Raw genomic sequence first — 15524 nt, 5'->3', positions numbered from 1 at the left:
GCAACAGAGGGGTGCAGGGCTCCTGTATGGGACTGCCCCAGTGCAACCCTACACTTGTAAGTCCACTGAAGTCAACAAGCTTAGAAAGATAATACAATAAATGTTCAGTAGCTTCTTAAAGACTAGCATTTTATTTTAATATGAGCTTGCATGAGTCACAGCTTGGAGAAAGTGAGCAGCTTAGTCTGAAATTAATGCTGTTAGTCTTTAAGGGACCACTGAACTCCTGGTTTGTTTTACTGTGAAAGATTAACGTAAGTACCACTTTGCAATCTTCTTAGAGACTGTGGCAGTATAATCCATGGAGGAGGGGGGAGCTTTGAAGTGTCCAGGGACAGTGTTGCCATGCTACTTCCAAAGAGGTTTGTGGGGGTATGGGAAAAATGCAAAAATGCAGGAAGTCCCACATTTGAAAACTCGCTGTTGGTTCTCAATGGCGAACGCCTGCTCTTTTGATGGAGCAAGTCGCCAGCTGGCAAAGGGGGTGTTCCTGGGCTAAAAGCTCTCTGTAAGTCAACTAAAGTCGGCTCTACCCCAGAAGTGCCCCCAGAATACCCCTTGGTGTGGGCTTGTGTAATGGAGGAACACCAGTGCAGTAGTAGCTTCTGTGTTTGGGTGCCATGGAGATGCATGATGCCCTGCCACTGAAGTATTTGCTACTTGCACTGGCGTATTTGTCCTTTGCAAGGCATTCAGGGCATTTGCTTTGGTCTGCCCTTGCACCCCATCCATGATTCTTTTGCATGCCCACCTCCCCATGGATTGCACTCTTAGTAACCAATGGCATTGTCTGTATCACATAAGGGCATATATTTCTTTTATCAATGAGTTCAAGAATAGGAATTATCAAAATGAAAATGAAAGGGATGAGATTTGTAAAGTATTTTGTACACCAGAAGGGGATTTCAAAAAGAATACAATATAAATATTTACAGAAAGTGGCAGAATGGCTGGAATGGTAAAATAACATTGTTTTTAGTCTGATATATAGTCACAGCTTTTCTCACTGCTGCCCAGAGAGTCCTACTTGTGAACTTGTTCAGACTTGTACCTGACTTCTGAACAGCTCCAGATGAAGTGTGAACACCTCACTGAAGATGTAATTAACACCTTGTTCCTAGCAACTCACAGTTTATAAATGATTTAACAGATTTCACAGAGTTGTAGACATTCCCAAATCACTCTGCCTTAAGAAGAGTCAAAAGCAGATCTTTGAATATTCATACTTCGTGCTTTTGGCATAATGAAAGGGAAACGTGCATCTCCCTTGTGGAAATACAGGGACTATTTACAGAATTCTTACTTCATCAATGCAGTGACAGCACATTGGCCAGAACCAGCTCCATAAATATATGGTAAAGTACATCAGGGCTGTCATGAGTAAGGTGGGGGGAATGGCTGATTACCCTTTCTGGCAGCAGTCGCTTGCACCTAATGCCATGCAGTACTGAAGGGTTGCTTTTCACGGTTTGTGGAGCTGTGGTAAAAAGGCTGTCGCAAAAAAAAAAGACAACTATGCATGCATAAATGATGACCTGTGATCCTTTGGCTCCTGGCTAGTCCCATTATGACTGTTATTCATAAATGTATCAAAGGTTTTGTCTTTTTACATAACATTGCAAAAACTAGAATACCAGCAATGTTTTCTTCATATATACCTGATGACACATATTCTCCTGCTCTCCCATGTACTAAGGAACAGGAATCCCATTTTGAAACCAATGCAAATAAATAAATAGTGCAATACTACTTTTATTATAGCAGCAGGTAGTTTTACCCAGGATTTGTGGCTACTACTCAGAGCCAGGTGAGTATACTAAAGAGAAAAAGGTTAGATGACACAAGAAAGATCTATGATAAAAGGGAGAGAAAAATGTAATATACCACATTGCATTCTGTGGACTGTGCAGAATGAACTGTAGACGTTGGTTGAATATTGTTTGGAATCATCTTTGAAGTATCTGGAGGCAGCCTAGGTGGATGTTGTTGGCTTTCAGGCTTGGCTTTGCTATCAGGGATTGGAGCTATCTGAATGGAGAGAGAGGCCTTATGTTTCTCAGGCACAGGGTTACAACCAGGTGAAACAGACCTCTGAGCAGTTGCTGGTGCTTCAAGGGGCACAGCTGGTTGTTCTGTATGACAAGGAAGACTACGAGCTGCATTTCGTGCCCGAGTTAATTTCAGGGCTGAAACTCTGCGTTTTTGGAACTGCTGTTTCTGGCCATGACGAACGGTAGTTCTAATGCCAGCAATTGTTTTTGTGCTGGAGAGTGAGGCCAGTGGCTTAGTTAACTTTTGTGTGTAAGAGACACTAGTGTTAGATTTTTTAGAGCAAATTACCCTTCGGACAGACTCCTTGTTAGTATAGGACTCAGCATCAGGAGATTTCTTAATTTGCTTTGTTGTTATGGACTGGGAATTAGGATCACTCTTCTTGTGATTAGTTATTCCAGATCTTCTAAAACTGTCTTTCCTAGGAGGTAGCGGGGGTGCCTTATTTGCCAAAAGCATCCACACAACAACAACAAAAAATAATAATATTGCAGGGAAAAAAGAGAGAAAAAACAAAATGTTAGCAAGAAAGCAAACTGAGTTAAGAAATGTCACTTTAAATAGAGGCACTGATATATACCCAGCCAAAATTTTTGAATCAGACCTCCAAGTATACCAAAATTCCAGATAACACCAACTTATTTTGACTTGGGGGGAGGGGGGAATCAGAGCCTGCATTTATTAATGGAAAATATCTAGTCATATGAAGCAAAGATGTCCGTTTGGAGCAATATTATTTGCTTAATGGATTCAAGGTGCAAGAAAAGAGATTCCACCTAAACATTAGGAAGAACTTTCTGACTGTCAGGGCTGTTCAACAGTGGAATTCACTGCCTCGGAGAGTGGTGGGGTCTCCTTCTTTGGAGGTTTTTAAACAGAGGATGGATGAACGTATGTCGTAAGTGCTTTGATTGTGTGTTCCTGAATGGCAGGGGGTTGGACTTGATGGCCCTTGCGGTCTCTTCCAACTCTATCAGATTATACTGATAAAACATTATGACATGACGTTCAGATTATACTGATAAAAATCAGTATATAATTTAACCAATATTCTGAGGGAACAAATACATGTCTTCTGATTGCTTCTGATTTACAGGAGTCTCTCAAAGAATGGATTAAATGTTTCCAAATTAAGCATAATGTACTGGATGGCTCAGCTTAGCTTGATCTCATTATATCTCAACCAGGACAGCCCTAGTTAGTACTTAGATGGAGACCACCAAGGAAGTCTAGGGTTGCTACACAGATGCAGGCGATGGTAATCAACCTCTGTTCATCTCTTGCATGGAAAACCCATCAGGGTCTCTTTAAGTCAGCTGCACTTTGACAGCACTTTTCACCACCACTGTTTTTTGGTAGAAGCATCCTGTATTTCAGTTCTATTCTAACAAAAATGATAACGATTTTTTCCCAGTAAAAAATGTTTATATTCAAAACAATAAGCAATGGGGTATAGCCTTTGAGATGACCAAGGCAATCACAGTAGACATCGTTTTTCAATCCTGATTGTTTCATAGGTATACTTGTCATACTTTGGAAGGACTTTATTGCATGGAGGGACTTCACTGCATCAGCTGCACATCCAACGTGGTAGAAGAGAAGAAGAAGAGTTTGAATTTATATCCCCCCCTTTCTCTCCCATAAGGAGACTCAAGGGGGCTTACAAACTCCTTCCCTTCCTCTCCCCACAACAAACACCTTGTGAGGTGGGTGGGGGTGAGAGAGCTCCGAAGAACTGTGACTTGCCCAAGGTCACCCAGATGGCGTGTGTTGGAGTGCACAGGCTAATCTGGTTCCCCAGATAAGCCTGCACAGCTCAAGTGGCAGAGCAGGGAATCAAACCCGGTTTCCCAGATTAGAGTGCTCCTGCCCTTAACCACTACGCCACTGCTGCTCCTTGCTGGACAAATCATGAAGATTCATACACACAGCCACAGGCACAAATAAAACCACAAGCTAGCAGCTACAAATCATGTTAGGAAAGCATTAACAAATTAAGGCATTCTGCAGGGAATTGCCTCTACCCATTATTTTGTGGGACCCAATATTAAAGTTTTGATGTTCACATAAACTCAAAAAGTGTGATTCTGCATGTCAGCTATTTTACCTGAACTGGCGATTTCTTTTCTTGCAGATTTGGACGGACGCTTCGAAAGCCTTTTGCTGCAAGAGAGGAGCTGCCAGTGTCTCCATTCAGTGCCTCTCTATTCCCATTGTTAAATGATCTCCAAGCTTTTATATGAAAAAAAAATCCAAGTACATTTATTCCTCATAAAGAATTATTTTGATTATGTTAACAATGTAAATGAGGTGGGTTTTTTTTACAATGGGTCAAATCTATATAAAAATGGCACAGGCTGGAATCAAATGAAAAATATAAGAATTATAATGAATGTCAGATCCTCACTGACTCAGGGAGTCAATGGTAGCACCACTGTGCCAATGCCCTGACCCGGATCAGATGACTGTGTTCTTTGTTTGTTTGTTTTTAAATAAGTGGGCTTGTAAGCACTTCTCTATGTAATAGGCTCTAAATCAGAGCCAATATAGAACAGACTGGCTATGGGGAACCCAGGTTCTAACTCCTATGAAATCAGGAAGCTTCACTGAGTAGCACTGGACAATGGACTATCTCTCAACATTATAGAGTAGCTAGAGCAACATAATCTTAGATATGCATTTTTCTCTTTGAAGGAAAGGTAAGATAAAAATGTCATAAAAATAAAATGACTTCAAGAGGGTGGTAATGATAATCTGAAGCAGTCAAAACAACAACGCGTCTTGTGACAAAACAGTTCAGAAAGTTTGTCACAATAAATTTGTTAGGGTCAAACAATACATGCAGTTTTTCAAAGAGCTGGGGCCAGAATCTTGCTTTGGTGGATGGGAAGGGCTCCTGTTGCTCCTGTGCTGAAGTAGTGTTGGGGGTTATTTCCCCATTTTTTCTGTTCCGAGTATTTTGTGCACACAGAACAGCAAAAATGCGGAAATAACTATACCCAACACTGCTCCAGTGTGGTAAAATTGCTGGGGGGGGGGGGAGCTATTCTTCTCCATGGTGGCATTAAGAGTTCAAACAAGCTCTCTCTGCTGCTCTCTCTCTCTTTTTTAACACAGATCATTTCTGCACGGTCAAAATATCCTGGGTTGAGAAAAGGAAATATCCTGGTTTGGCCAAGAAGTTCACATGGTTTCTGGTCCTATAGTGGGTTTGCCCCGCGATATTTCGCTCATCCTGGGATTTTTAAAAATTGCCAATTTGGCAATTCTTTTCAAAAAATCCAGTGGTGAACCTGCTACCATGCAAATACCACGGGAGCAGAAACAGTTTATTTTTTCCACCCAGCCAGCTGATCTCCCTGCCCCACCGCCCGCCCCTCTGAACTCGCCACCTGATGTGAGTTTTCAATTCTGCTGAGCTGCCAACCATTGCAACTCACCTTTCCTGAAACGTTCCCCCAAGCACATTTTCTGCTCATGGTATCGACCAGGTGCCATTTCACCTGGGTTAATCAGGAGTGGAGTCCAAAAATGTCCCCATTTTCTTTTCTTACATGTACTGGTTGCTTGGAGTGTATAGCTAAGGAGATGTGCACTTTGGGCTGAATGTTAGTGGGCATATCATGGGGCGGGGGGGGAGTCTCTCGTTTTCCACAAAAATATGAGAATGTGAGTGGGAATGTGATGTGATGCTGTGCTTCATTGTTTTTTGCTGCTGCTTGTTGTATTGGCTTGCGCCGGGCCCTATCCAGAACTGGAAAAGGGGGGGGGGCTTTGTTTCCCCCCACTGCTGCCCCAAAACAACAGCCAATCAGAACGCAGGATAGTGGGAATGTCTGTGCATGTGCAGATACGCTTGCGGTGTAAACACAACGCTTGCGGTGTAAATACAAAAGACCCGAGCTCGTACGAAACAAACTGGAGTATTTCTCCTGGCCTTCACTTGATTCCTTCATAGAAACAGGCAGCCATGTGAAGGAAGAAACCGAGATAAAATAGACCCGGATTGTAAGATACCGATTGTAACCTGGTATAATTGTGCTGTGCAGAAATGGGAGTCATTCTCTGCAGCTTCTGTGTGACTGTGGGGAACCCAAGATGAGTCTGGGGAACCTGGACCCAACTATTTAAAAACCTGAACAGCTAGTTTAGCCCTCAGTATTTAAAGTGCCACAAGAATTGTTGTTGAAATGACCAAATTAATACTTACATCCTTTTGTCATTGCTCCTAAGCGATCCATTCATTTGTCACTGGCCACCACTCATACACTTCAGAAACATGTCAGACATAGCCCAATCAGAATTGTATAAAGGACCCATTGGCAGTGTCAGGTCCACATTAGATAATACTACATCACCAAGTCCACCATGGGAATGTGGTGTGCATTTTACAGCCCAGATTTTTACTTTCTCAAATGTTGTGGGGACTCAATCATGCTGGGAACTGAAGCACTTGGGGGGGGGGGGAGGGTAAGAGGCCCCAATTTTTCCCTCCCCCCCGCCAGGCTTCCTTTTCAAGAGATAGTATCATCCTGTTTGGCCCTCATTCTCCTACATTCTCCTTGGATATTCCCTTGGGATTCCTTCTCATAACTGCCAGTCAACGAAGAGTTCAATGCTACTTGGGGCATGGCAATATCCCATCTCAAACTGGTGATATCACATGCTGCTAATTTTGGAAGCATCCCTGTGTAATTTGTAATACTTAGTTCTATATTTGGGAAATGGTGCTCAGAAAAAGGCATGCCAAGAACAGTAACTCAGAAATAACAACAGGGAGTGAGATCGTCTAAAGTGGCCAGTCCTTACATACTGTAAACTTACAACTCTCTGGGTTAAATTATGCTTCAAACCCCAGAAACTAGGTATGGGGAAAAACTGATGGAGAGGAAAAAACATATATGTGTAGCATCTTTAAGAGAACAAGAAAAATTCATAACAAGATACCAAAAAGGTGGCTGTTGGAAATTGGAATGCCCCTTTCTTCCAGTTTTTCTGAGGAGAAGCTAGTGGACACTGCACGAATAATTCTATAGACAGAGCCCAATAGAAAGGCAGGTGATTAGTTCACTGTTTCATGAGGTACAATTTGTATCAGATGTCAAGCCTTTTTTTAAATCACTGGCAGTTATACTGGATTCACTGATCCTTTTAGGGACCAATAAAGCTGTTAACTCAATTCCTCTCTATTTCCCTGCAGCTTCCTAATTGAAAAGGATATTGAACACTTCCTGATGTAATTTATTGAAGTGCTAGTGTGTAATATAAGGTCCTCTAGGGTGGGCAGTTTGAATTTAAACAAGCTACTAAGACAAGAACAAAAATATTGATTAGTTATTATCAATTACATAGAGCTGGGGAAAATAGCACAAGCAGTAGGTAGAAAAGCAACTGTCTGACAATCTGAGTTTAGACCATTCTCCAAATTAGTATCTTTTGTACATGGAAACCATAACAGGAAAAGACATGCCCTCGTCATTACATTCAGAAGCAAAACCTAAGTGTTCCCCAATAAAGAAAACTGCATTTACCTGAATCAGGAGAGTGAGAATCAAGTCCTAGAAAAAAAGAAAACATGCAAGTTAGTGTTTGTTAAGTTCTGTCAACATATTTTTACCACATACTACCACTGTGACACATGGGGGCACACACTTATGAAAAACAATTAAAATGTCACATACTTTCTCTTTTTAAATGAATAGTAAGGCTACACCGGTAATCAAGGACTTTTCTTCTTTAGGCAGAAATCTTAAAGCACACTTTCTCAGGAGTAAGTCCCATGAAATTCAGATGGACCTACTTCTAAGTAAACAAGTATAAGAGTCAGATGGTACGGCTGATTCTGCTTCCTGTTCTTCGCTAAAGCTTCCTCAAGCTCTGATAATGTGAACTGGCCTCAAACATTAACAAATCAGCCCAACACAGGAGTGCGCCAACTGAACGCTATGTGTAAATTTAATTAACTATGCTATGAAATGGCAGTCAGGTGATGGAAAGTGATCCTAACATTGGTGCATCAACCAGTGTAAAGAGGGATGGCCCAGAAATTGTGAAGCTTCATCCATGTCTCATCTCCCTCAAGCCCTTTGGGGGTGAGGCGGCTTATAAATCAAATCATAAATAAATAAATAAATAAATAAATAAATAAATAAATAAATAAATAAAGAAAGAAAGAAAGAAAGAAAGAAAGAAAGAAAGAAAGAAAGAAAGAAAGAAAGAGAGAAAGAAAGAAAGAAAGAAAGAAAGAAAGAAGGAAAGACAAAAGTGCTGCTTGTTCATTATCTTAACCCTATTTTTAAAGCCACTACCAGACAGGAGTGGCCTGTTGCTGCTTCTGCTTTCCTACACGTTTCCCAAGGATAGTTCTTCCCAGTTTGCCAGGCCCAATGGCGCATATCTCTAGTATTTACAGTCAATTGTAGTTCAAAATCTCCCAACAACTACAAATGGAGTACTAGTCAAAAATGTGAATGAACCAGAAACACCAAGGAAAACCATGGGCTGGCTCTGTGATGGCTTGATTGTGCATGTATTAACCATAATGTCTTTGAGAGCAATGAAGCTGTGGAAAAAGAACAAAGTAAATAACTTCTTCAACCCATGTTGGGGTGCATAGAGAAGCATGGCAGCTTCCTCATCTGCAGCTACAGAAGAATCAGAGAGAAAGGAGTTTTTTTTTAACGGAACGTTGCGTGCTCTTTTTCTCTTAGTATTGTGTTAAAATTTTAATATTTTATCCTCTTACACCTTTTTTGGTTTGTAAGCAATAGTGACAGACCACAGAAAAGTTAGGAAGTGAGGTACACTTTGCAAATTTTCTAAAAGGATACATTACATAACAGCTACAGAGCATGCATTGATTAATTAGAATTAATTTCCTTCTGTTATCTATGCATAGTTTGAAAGACTGTAACATAGGAAAATGTTCATACTGTTTACAGTCTGATGAAATTATTCCTTCTAAGGATTTTCACAGTTAGTTATTCTTTTATTTGTGTTTCCACTGCTGCAATAAGCCACTACATTAGCTCTCTCAACGTTCTACAGGCAGGGAACAGGCATCTGGTAGAAGGCTGCAGCCAACTGATTCATTTAGCTAACTTCATAGGCAGGTAATGGTCAAATACTGCCCAGGTTGGGTGGTCCTCTTGGCTGAGCGCTGGAGGAAGTTGCCAGTGTATTCTGGGGTTGGATCGAACCAGTGATAATGGTAAGGAGATGGAAAGGCATTTGCTTGCTCAGTTGTGTAACTTGCTTTATCACTATCTTCTGTGTATTCAGGAGGTAAAATCATGGATGATGTTCCCAGTCAAGTCTCTGATGCTATCTTGTTATCTTGCTTTATCAAACAAGATATTAAGTAAACAATAGTACTGGTTGTTGTGCATTTTCTGGGCTGTGTGGCTGTGGTGTGATAGTTTTTGCTTCAGTGTTTCACCTGCATTTATGGATGGCATCTTCAGAGGTATGCCATGGTGAGATGTGTTTTTCTCAGTGGCACATCTTGCCGTGACATACCTCTGAAGATGCCAGCTATACATGGGGGCAAAATGTTAGGAGCAAAAACTACTAGACTATGGCCAAACTGCCAAAAAACCCACAACAGACAGTTGATTCTAGCTGTGAAAACCTTCAATGATACATTAAACAATGGTAATTTCATTTTTCAAGCTCAGAAAACCTATTAAAAAGTTAACATGAAAGACGTAAAACAGATTCCTGTCAATAGCTATCTAGTGGCAAAGCCACCAGGGGACGGGGTGTGTGTGTGCAACTCACTGGGTGCACCAATTATGGTCACATGGGGGGCGGAAACCCCCCCCCGCCCCCGCAGCCCCCCACAGCACCCCCTGCCCCCCCACGGCGCCCCCCACTTACTTTTAGGAATGGAACATCCCAGAGAAGAAGCCTGCCTGCGTTGCCTGGGCCTGGTGGGAACTACATGTAGTTCCCACCAGGCCCAGGCAACGCAGGCAGGCTTCTTCGGCCTGCTCCTTTCCTAAAAGTAAGTGGAATGAAGTGCCATGGAAGGGGCTGCCGCAGGGGGGCAGGGGGCCGCCAGCGCCACCGGGGGGGGGGGGGCGGGGGCAGCAAAAAAGCCAGAGTGTGCACCGGGCGCACTCTGGCCTAGCTACGCCTCTGTAGCTACCTTAATTGTACCTGAAAGCATGTTAACAGCACCAATAAGTGCATGATTCCATGAACCATACAGCAAATGGTGGCGCATTTAGCTTGTGCAGGAAGCCTTCTTCTGATACAAGAAGCTCTTCCACTTCACCAACAGACTTCTTCCATCACTGGAAGGTGCCTTGTGGTGGAGGAAGGTGCTACCATTAGCAACCTGAAGGCTATATTAGAAGAACAATGCCTGCCTGCCTGCCTGCCTGCCTCAACCACCCACCCACCCACCCACCTACTTTAACAGCAGGCTTTTTGGTGTTAATAACGAATAGGGCAATCCTAAGCAGGCCTATTCAGAATCCTACCAAAGTGTGCTCATTGGGGCTTACTCCCAGGAAAGTGTTTTTAGGATTTCACAGAAAATGGTCCAAGTCCTTCAAGAAATACATGGTTTCGATCATTTGGGCACATCAAAGATGTTAAATGAAGGTACATTTTCCAGTTTGGTACTTTTTACAGCAAGACATAGCCATGAGTGAAATGTAATGGTTAATTGTGTGTTAATAATTAAACTTGGCTTATGCTTTCTAACAACCAAAAGGAATGCATTTCACTCTAACGTTCTAAAGTATGCTCAGAATTTAATAAATGCTACTCTGATTCTAGTTAGGTGATAAAGGCTGAAAGTTACTTCCCATAAAAATTGTTCAAACGTTTATACATGATACACTGACAGGTGTTATAAGAAGCTTACACTATTGCTTACACTGTTATTTTATGAGTATTCTGAAGGGTTTTTTCCTGTTTCTAAAATATTTAAATAATTTATTTCTATTTGACCTATCATGGTGATAAAATAGAAGGGCCGTCTGTTTTATCATGCACTCTGTTTCATCATGCATTCCAAATTTCAGTCAGCACTCCAAATTTCTCTGCCCAATTCACAAAATCACTGATATTGGCACACTTACACCTAAACTAGATTAGTTCTACTAAATAAAACTCTGACCCACTTATCAGTGGCTGTGACATACTTCACACAGAGCACACACACAGCAGGGTGCTCGTGTGTGTGCCTTCAGGTTGCAGCTAGCTTATGGTCACGTCACCCCGTTGGGTTTTCAAGTTAAGGCATTCAAAGACGGTTTGCCATTGCCTGCCTCTGCATGGCTGAGAGAGTTCTGAGAGAACTGTGACTGGCAAAAGATCAACCAGCAGGTTTCATGCAAAGGAGTGGGGAGTCAAACTCAGTTCTCCAGATTAGAGTTAGCCACTACACCATGCTGGCTCTCAGCAGGCAAAGATCACGTCCACTATACCAATAAGAATCCCTTCTTTTGCACAGCATAAGTGGAGCAAACTTTTATTTTAAAAAAAGTTTCTGCACAATCAGGCATCAGAACAGGGGTAAGCCTTGGCTTACATATTCTATGAAACGGGTTATAAAGCTGAGATTCATTTTACAACTGCTCCTCTTGGTGGGTGATGCCATTCCTAGTGGTAACGTATAAATCTGTCCAATACATAAACTAGTGAAAACAAGAGTGCTTGGGTGTAAACAGATTTACCACCCATAATCAATGTTTGTTTGATGTCAGTCGGAACCACAGTTCATGTTACGGCACCAGTATTCATTCAAGGAATATTCTATAAACTAGATCATTTCTGAAAGACAAGACAGGTTTGCAGAAGGACTAGTATTGCTAAAGAAGTGTTTGGGATGCTTCCAGACAGACTAACTGTTGGGTTCAAAAGTGTTGATTCAATGAATGGTGACTTGCAAGCCACACAAAGACTGGGAAAGTCCCTGTGCTGATCCATGAATCCATTAGTCAAAGAGAAGGTTAGAATGGTTAGAACTGAATGTAACAATCCAAATTACAGGTAGTAGTAGGGTCGTTGAGCAGGGTCCTGCATGTGTGTGTCATCTGAGGAACTGCTTTCTGAACATTAAGAAGTATATTTTCAAAAGGGAGACAGAGCATTTAGTCTCAAGTCTGCCTGAATCCTAACACTGAAATAGAGGCTCTTCTTGTTAAATTTAAGTGGAATGAAAGGACGGGGGGTGGGGTGGGAGGTGCTGTGGAAGCTCAGGAAAAGATCTCATGCTAAGAGAGTCTTTTGTATCACACAAGTTCTAGTCCTGAACTCAGTGACTGATAAGGCTGCACACAATTCAATTCTAGTTTAGATTAAGATGTATTTGAGTGGTACAGTGCTAAACTGCACAATTATCTATGCAAGAAACTCCTGTGGGGCTTAGACATAGCCTAAGATTGTATGACTTGAACAATTTTTGTCAGTGGTGATGGAATGGAAGAAATATAGCAATAACAATTGCAAGGGGAAACATCCATCTGGTCTCCTTCAGCTATAACACTAACAAAACATAACACAATGGCATTGAAAGCAGCACTCTACAGTTAATAGTTATACCTGCGGTCAAAAGGTTTGGAGAACTTTGAACCCTCTTCACAGCAGTTAATTTGACAGACATGGCAGCACGTTTGCGAGCACACCCACCACTATCTGAAAGCACAAAACAACACAGACACTGGCCCACGACATAGAGAGCAAGCACATGCGACATATCATGTAGCATTGTAAGATATGGAAACAGAGACATATTCATGCAGTTAGCAACTGCTGTTGATCCTTACGGATTCGTACATACATACCAAAGGGTGTGGGGAAGCTCTAGTTAATTAGGACTGCCATTCCAAAGAATAAACGAGCCGAGAGATTTGTCATGAGTTTTCTAATATTGGAAAGATCACTTGTGTGAATGCAACTCATCACAAAAAAGAAACAAACTAAAATGGAGGATTACAATCGATACAGAATTGTCTCTTCAATAACAGCATTGTAAGGAATACCCACTAAGATGCTAACTGTTAAAGAGTTAGGATTCACATGGCTTGGTATATTTATTGAAGGGAATTTTTTAAAAGATTTTTTTAAAAAGTATTGTCCTGCAGAAAGAAATACCAAGCAGAAACGTATTATTAAAACACATACCTATTCCTCCCCCAAATTCTAACCTAGATGAGTGGCAGAGATAAAAATAGAAGATTTATAATTCATTTATGGGGTAAATCCTGGGAAAAATCCAAAATCTCAAAATTATGAGATTGTCAAATTTTTCTTCACTTTTAGAACACTGTTGTCCAAGATTTTTTTTATTAAAAAAGCATGGGTGAGCTGTAATGCCTGTAATTTCAGGGGAAACAAATGTGAAGAAAATTCTGACTAAAACAAATTTTGTCCTATTTTTTAACAAAAGCTGGGGTAAGAGTATGAAGTATATTCACCAGCATTTCCATGCGGCTTTCACATCAAACTTATTGACAATAAATTTAAGAACAAACTATGGATTTTCCAAGAGTGGTGGCATGTCCCTCTTAAAAATTCAATTCAAAAGCTAAACAAAGTTGAGCAGAAGTGCAAGAAGAGCATGTTTTCTATTCTGCAAGCATTTTGACGTTGACTCAGTGGTCAATTATGCACAAGGCATCTGCTGCATGATGAGGACAACTCTGCATCAGAAGATTTATTGAACACGATTTCTTGTCCTCCAGCCACGCTTTGAGTTTCATTCTCCCTGCGGCAAGTGAGACCACTTCTAGCACAAATTTAATTTTTGCTTCACAGCCAGAGTGGGTACATTTGCTAATAAGCACAGCTTTGCCCGAACCTCTTCCCTCTGCCCACAGCCAGCCAGCCCACCCACCTAATCTCACTCCCGCCACCCACTCCCTCACGCTGCTTTGACTTCTCTAAATGCCAAAGGCAAGGGGGAGTGGAGGAGGGGAATTAGAAGCAGTCACCCCACCCACCCACCACACACGCACACAGAGCTGGCCCAGTGGGCCTGTTGTGTGTAGCAATGGTAGGCAGGTGAGAAAAGGCACCAAGTAAATGGGAGAGGTAGAGCCTGGCTGCTGGGACTGCCTGGGAGCAGGAAAAAATACACTTAGAAGTGGCCAAAGACTTGTACTGATACATCAATATAGTTGGCTTTTGCAAGGGAACAGCAGAAGCAGGGAAAGAAAGGCAACAAACAGGGTCTGTTTCTGGCTCCACACCATCTTCCCTACTCTTTTTCTGCCCTCCCTGTTAAAAAAAATAAGCCTATCTCTTGCAGAAGGGAGAGAGAGAAAGAGAGGCAGAGTGTAGAGGGGAAGGGTGGAAAATCAGTTCTAGTCTGACATTACCACTTGTGATGAGATCTGTGACTTTAAAGCTATTGATTGGCTAAGTTAAGAGAACCAGAAGAGACAGAGCCTCTTTGAAACTACAGCAAGCAGCTGCATGGCAGGCATTGGGTTGCCTCCTTGCATGTAAACAGAGAAACGTGAGGAGAGCACTCTGCAAGCCCAGTGTGCAGGGAACAGCCCTTTGGTAAATGTTCTATGGGTATTGGACCAGTGGCTCTATGAGATAAAAGGACAAGCAACTTTTGATAGAGCCACAAATGTATATTTTCAAATGTTCTAACTAGCTGGTATGTTCATCATCACTCACATTACGGTTCATCAACTTTCGTGTCAAGACCTCACCCATGAAGTTTAATCTGATCACACAGCCCACCGTAGGATTCCAAATAAAAGTAATTTCAGGAACTGCTACTCAGGATAGACTCTGATGAGCACATATAATATTACTCTTTATTCACTTACACACTATAGAAAAATATCACCTTTCCTTGCAATGATTTAACATTAACAAACTTAAGACTTATAGATTTTAGCATTCTCCCAAGATGGTACATGCTTTTAATGTAATTTGTCTTTATATCTTTCATTTATCACAAAGCAGATGGGTCATTAAATCATTTTTAAATTAGATGAATTTACCACATACATTATCCATGCACATTCGTGCCAAAAGTATTTATGGGAGGACACTAAAGATTCATTTTCGGAAATTAACTCTGACTCATTAATTATCCATACAGGAAAAGACAGTAAATAAGTCTGTACTTTGTTAAGATGTTTGTGTGGTAAACAGACATGACCACTATATGGGGCTGGTTCTAAAATATTTTTTCCGTCAACATAATTGAACTTGTTCTTAGCATGAGAGACAGAATCAGGTTTTGTCTCTACTTGCAGCTTTACTTATCTAGCTGCCATATGTTGATCCTCCTTCTCATCCAAGAGGTTGAGGTGTTTCTTGTCTACATTTGTGTTCACAAAAATCATGTGAGGTAGATTTGGCAGAGAGACAGTGAATGGCCAAAGATCACCTAAAGTATTTCATGGCTGATTGAGATTAGGTCTTTCTAGTCCTAGCTTGAAGGGCAAAGAAGGGCAAAGAAGGGAAAATCAAAAATTCTGCAAAAAGCATTG

General features: G+C 41.4%; 1 protein-coding gene across 32 annotated transcripts in view; it reads right to left on the bottom strand.

Moving 5' to 3' along the window:
• The window catches only part of SORBS2 (sorbin and SH3 domain containing 2), a 289570-nt gene that overhangs the window by 77476 nt on the left and 196570 nt on the right, over positions 1-15524 (bottom strand). For 14 of the 32 annotated variants that reach the window (XM_048509745.1, XM_048509754.1, XM_048509766.1 and 11 more), the window contains exons 4-7: positions 12610-12702; positions 7584-7610; positions 4160-4284; positions 1885-2493 (exon numbers count right to left, since the gene is read on the bottom strand). In XM_048509745.1, the coding sequence (XP_048365702.1) occupies positions 1885-2493; positions 4160-4284; positions 7584-7610; positions 12610-12702 (854 nt within the window). The remainder of the gene's footprint in view (positions 1-1884; positions 2494-4159; positions 4285-7583; positions 7611-12609; positions 12703-15524) is intronic. The other 18 variants (XM_048509758.1, XM_048509760.1, XM_048509770.1 and 15 more) reach the window with 6 other exon arrangements.

Source organism: Sphaerodactylus townsendi, linkage group LG10 (genome assembly GCF_021028975.2).
Source record: "Sphaerodactylus townsendi isolate TG3544 linkage group LG10, MPM_Stown_v2.3, whole genome shotgun sequence".
Lineage (NCBI taxonomy): Eukaryota > Metazoa > Chordata > Lepidosauria > Squamata > Sphaerodactylidae > Sphaerodactylus > Sphaerodactylus townsendi.
The sequence above is the reverse complement of the archived record's forward strand: the minus strand, read 5'-3'. Positions and strand labels throughout refer to the sequence as shown.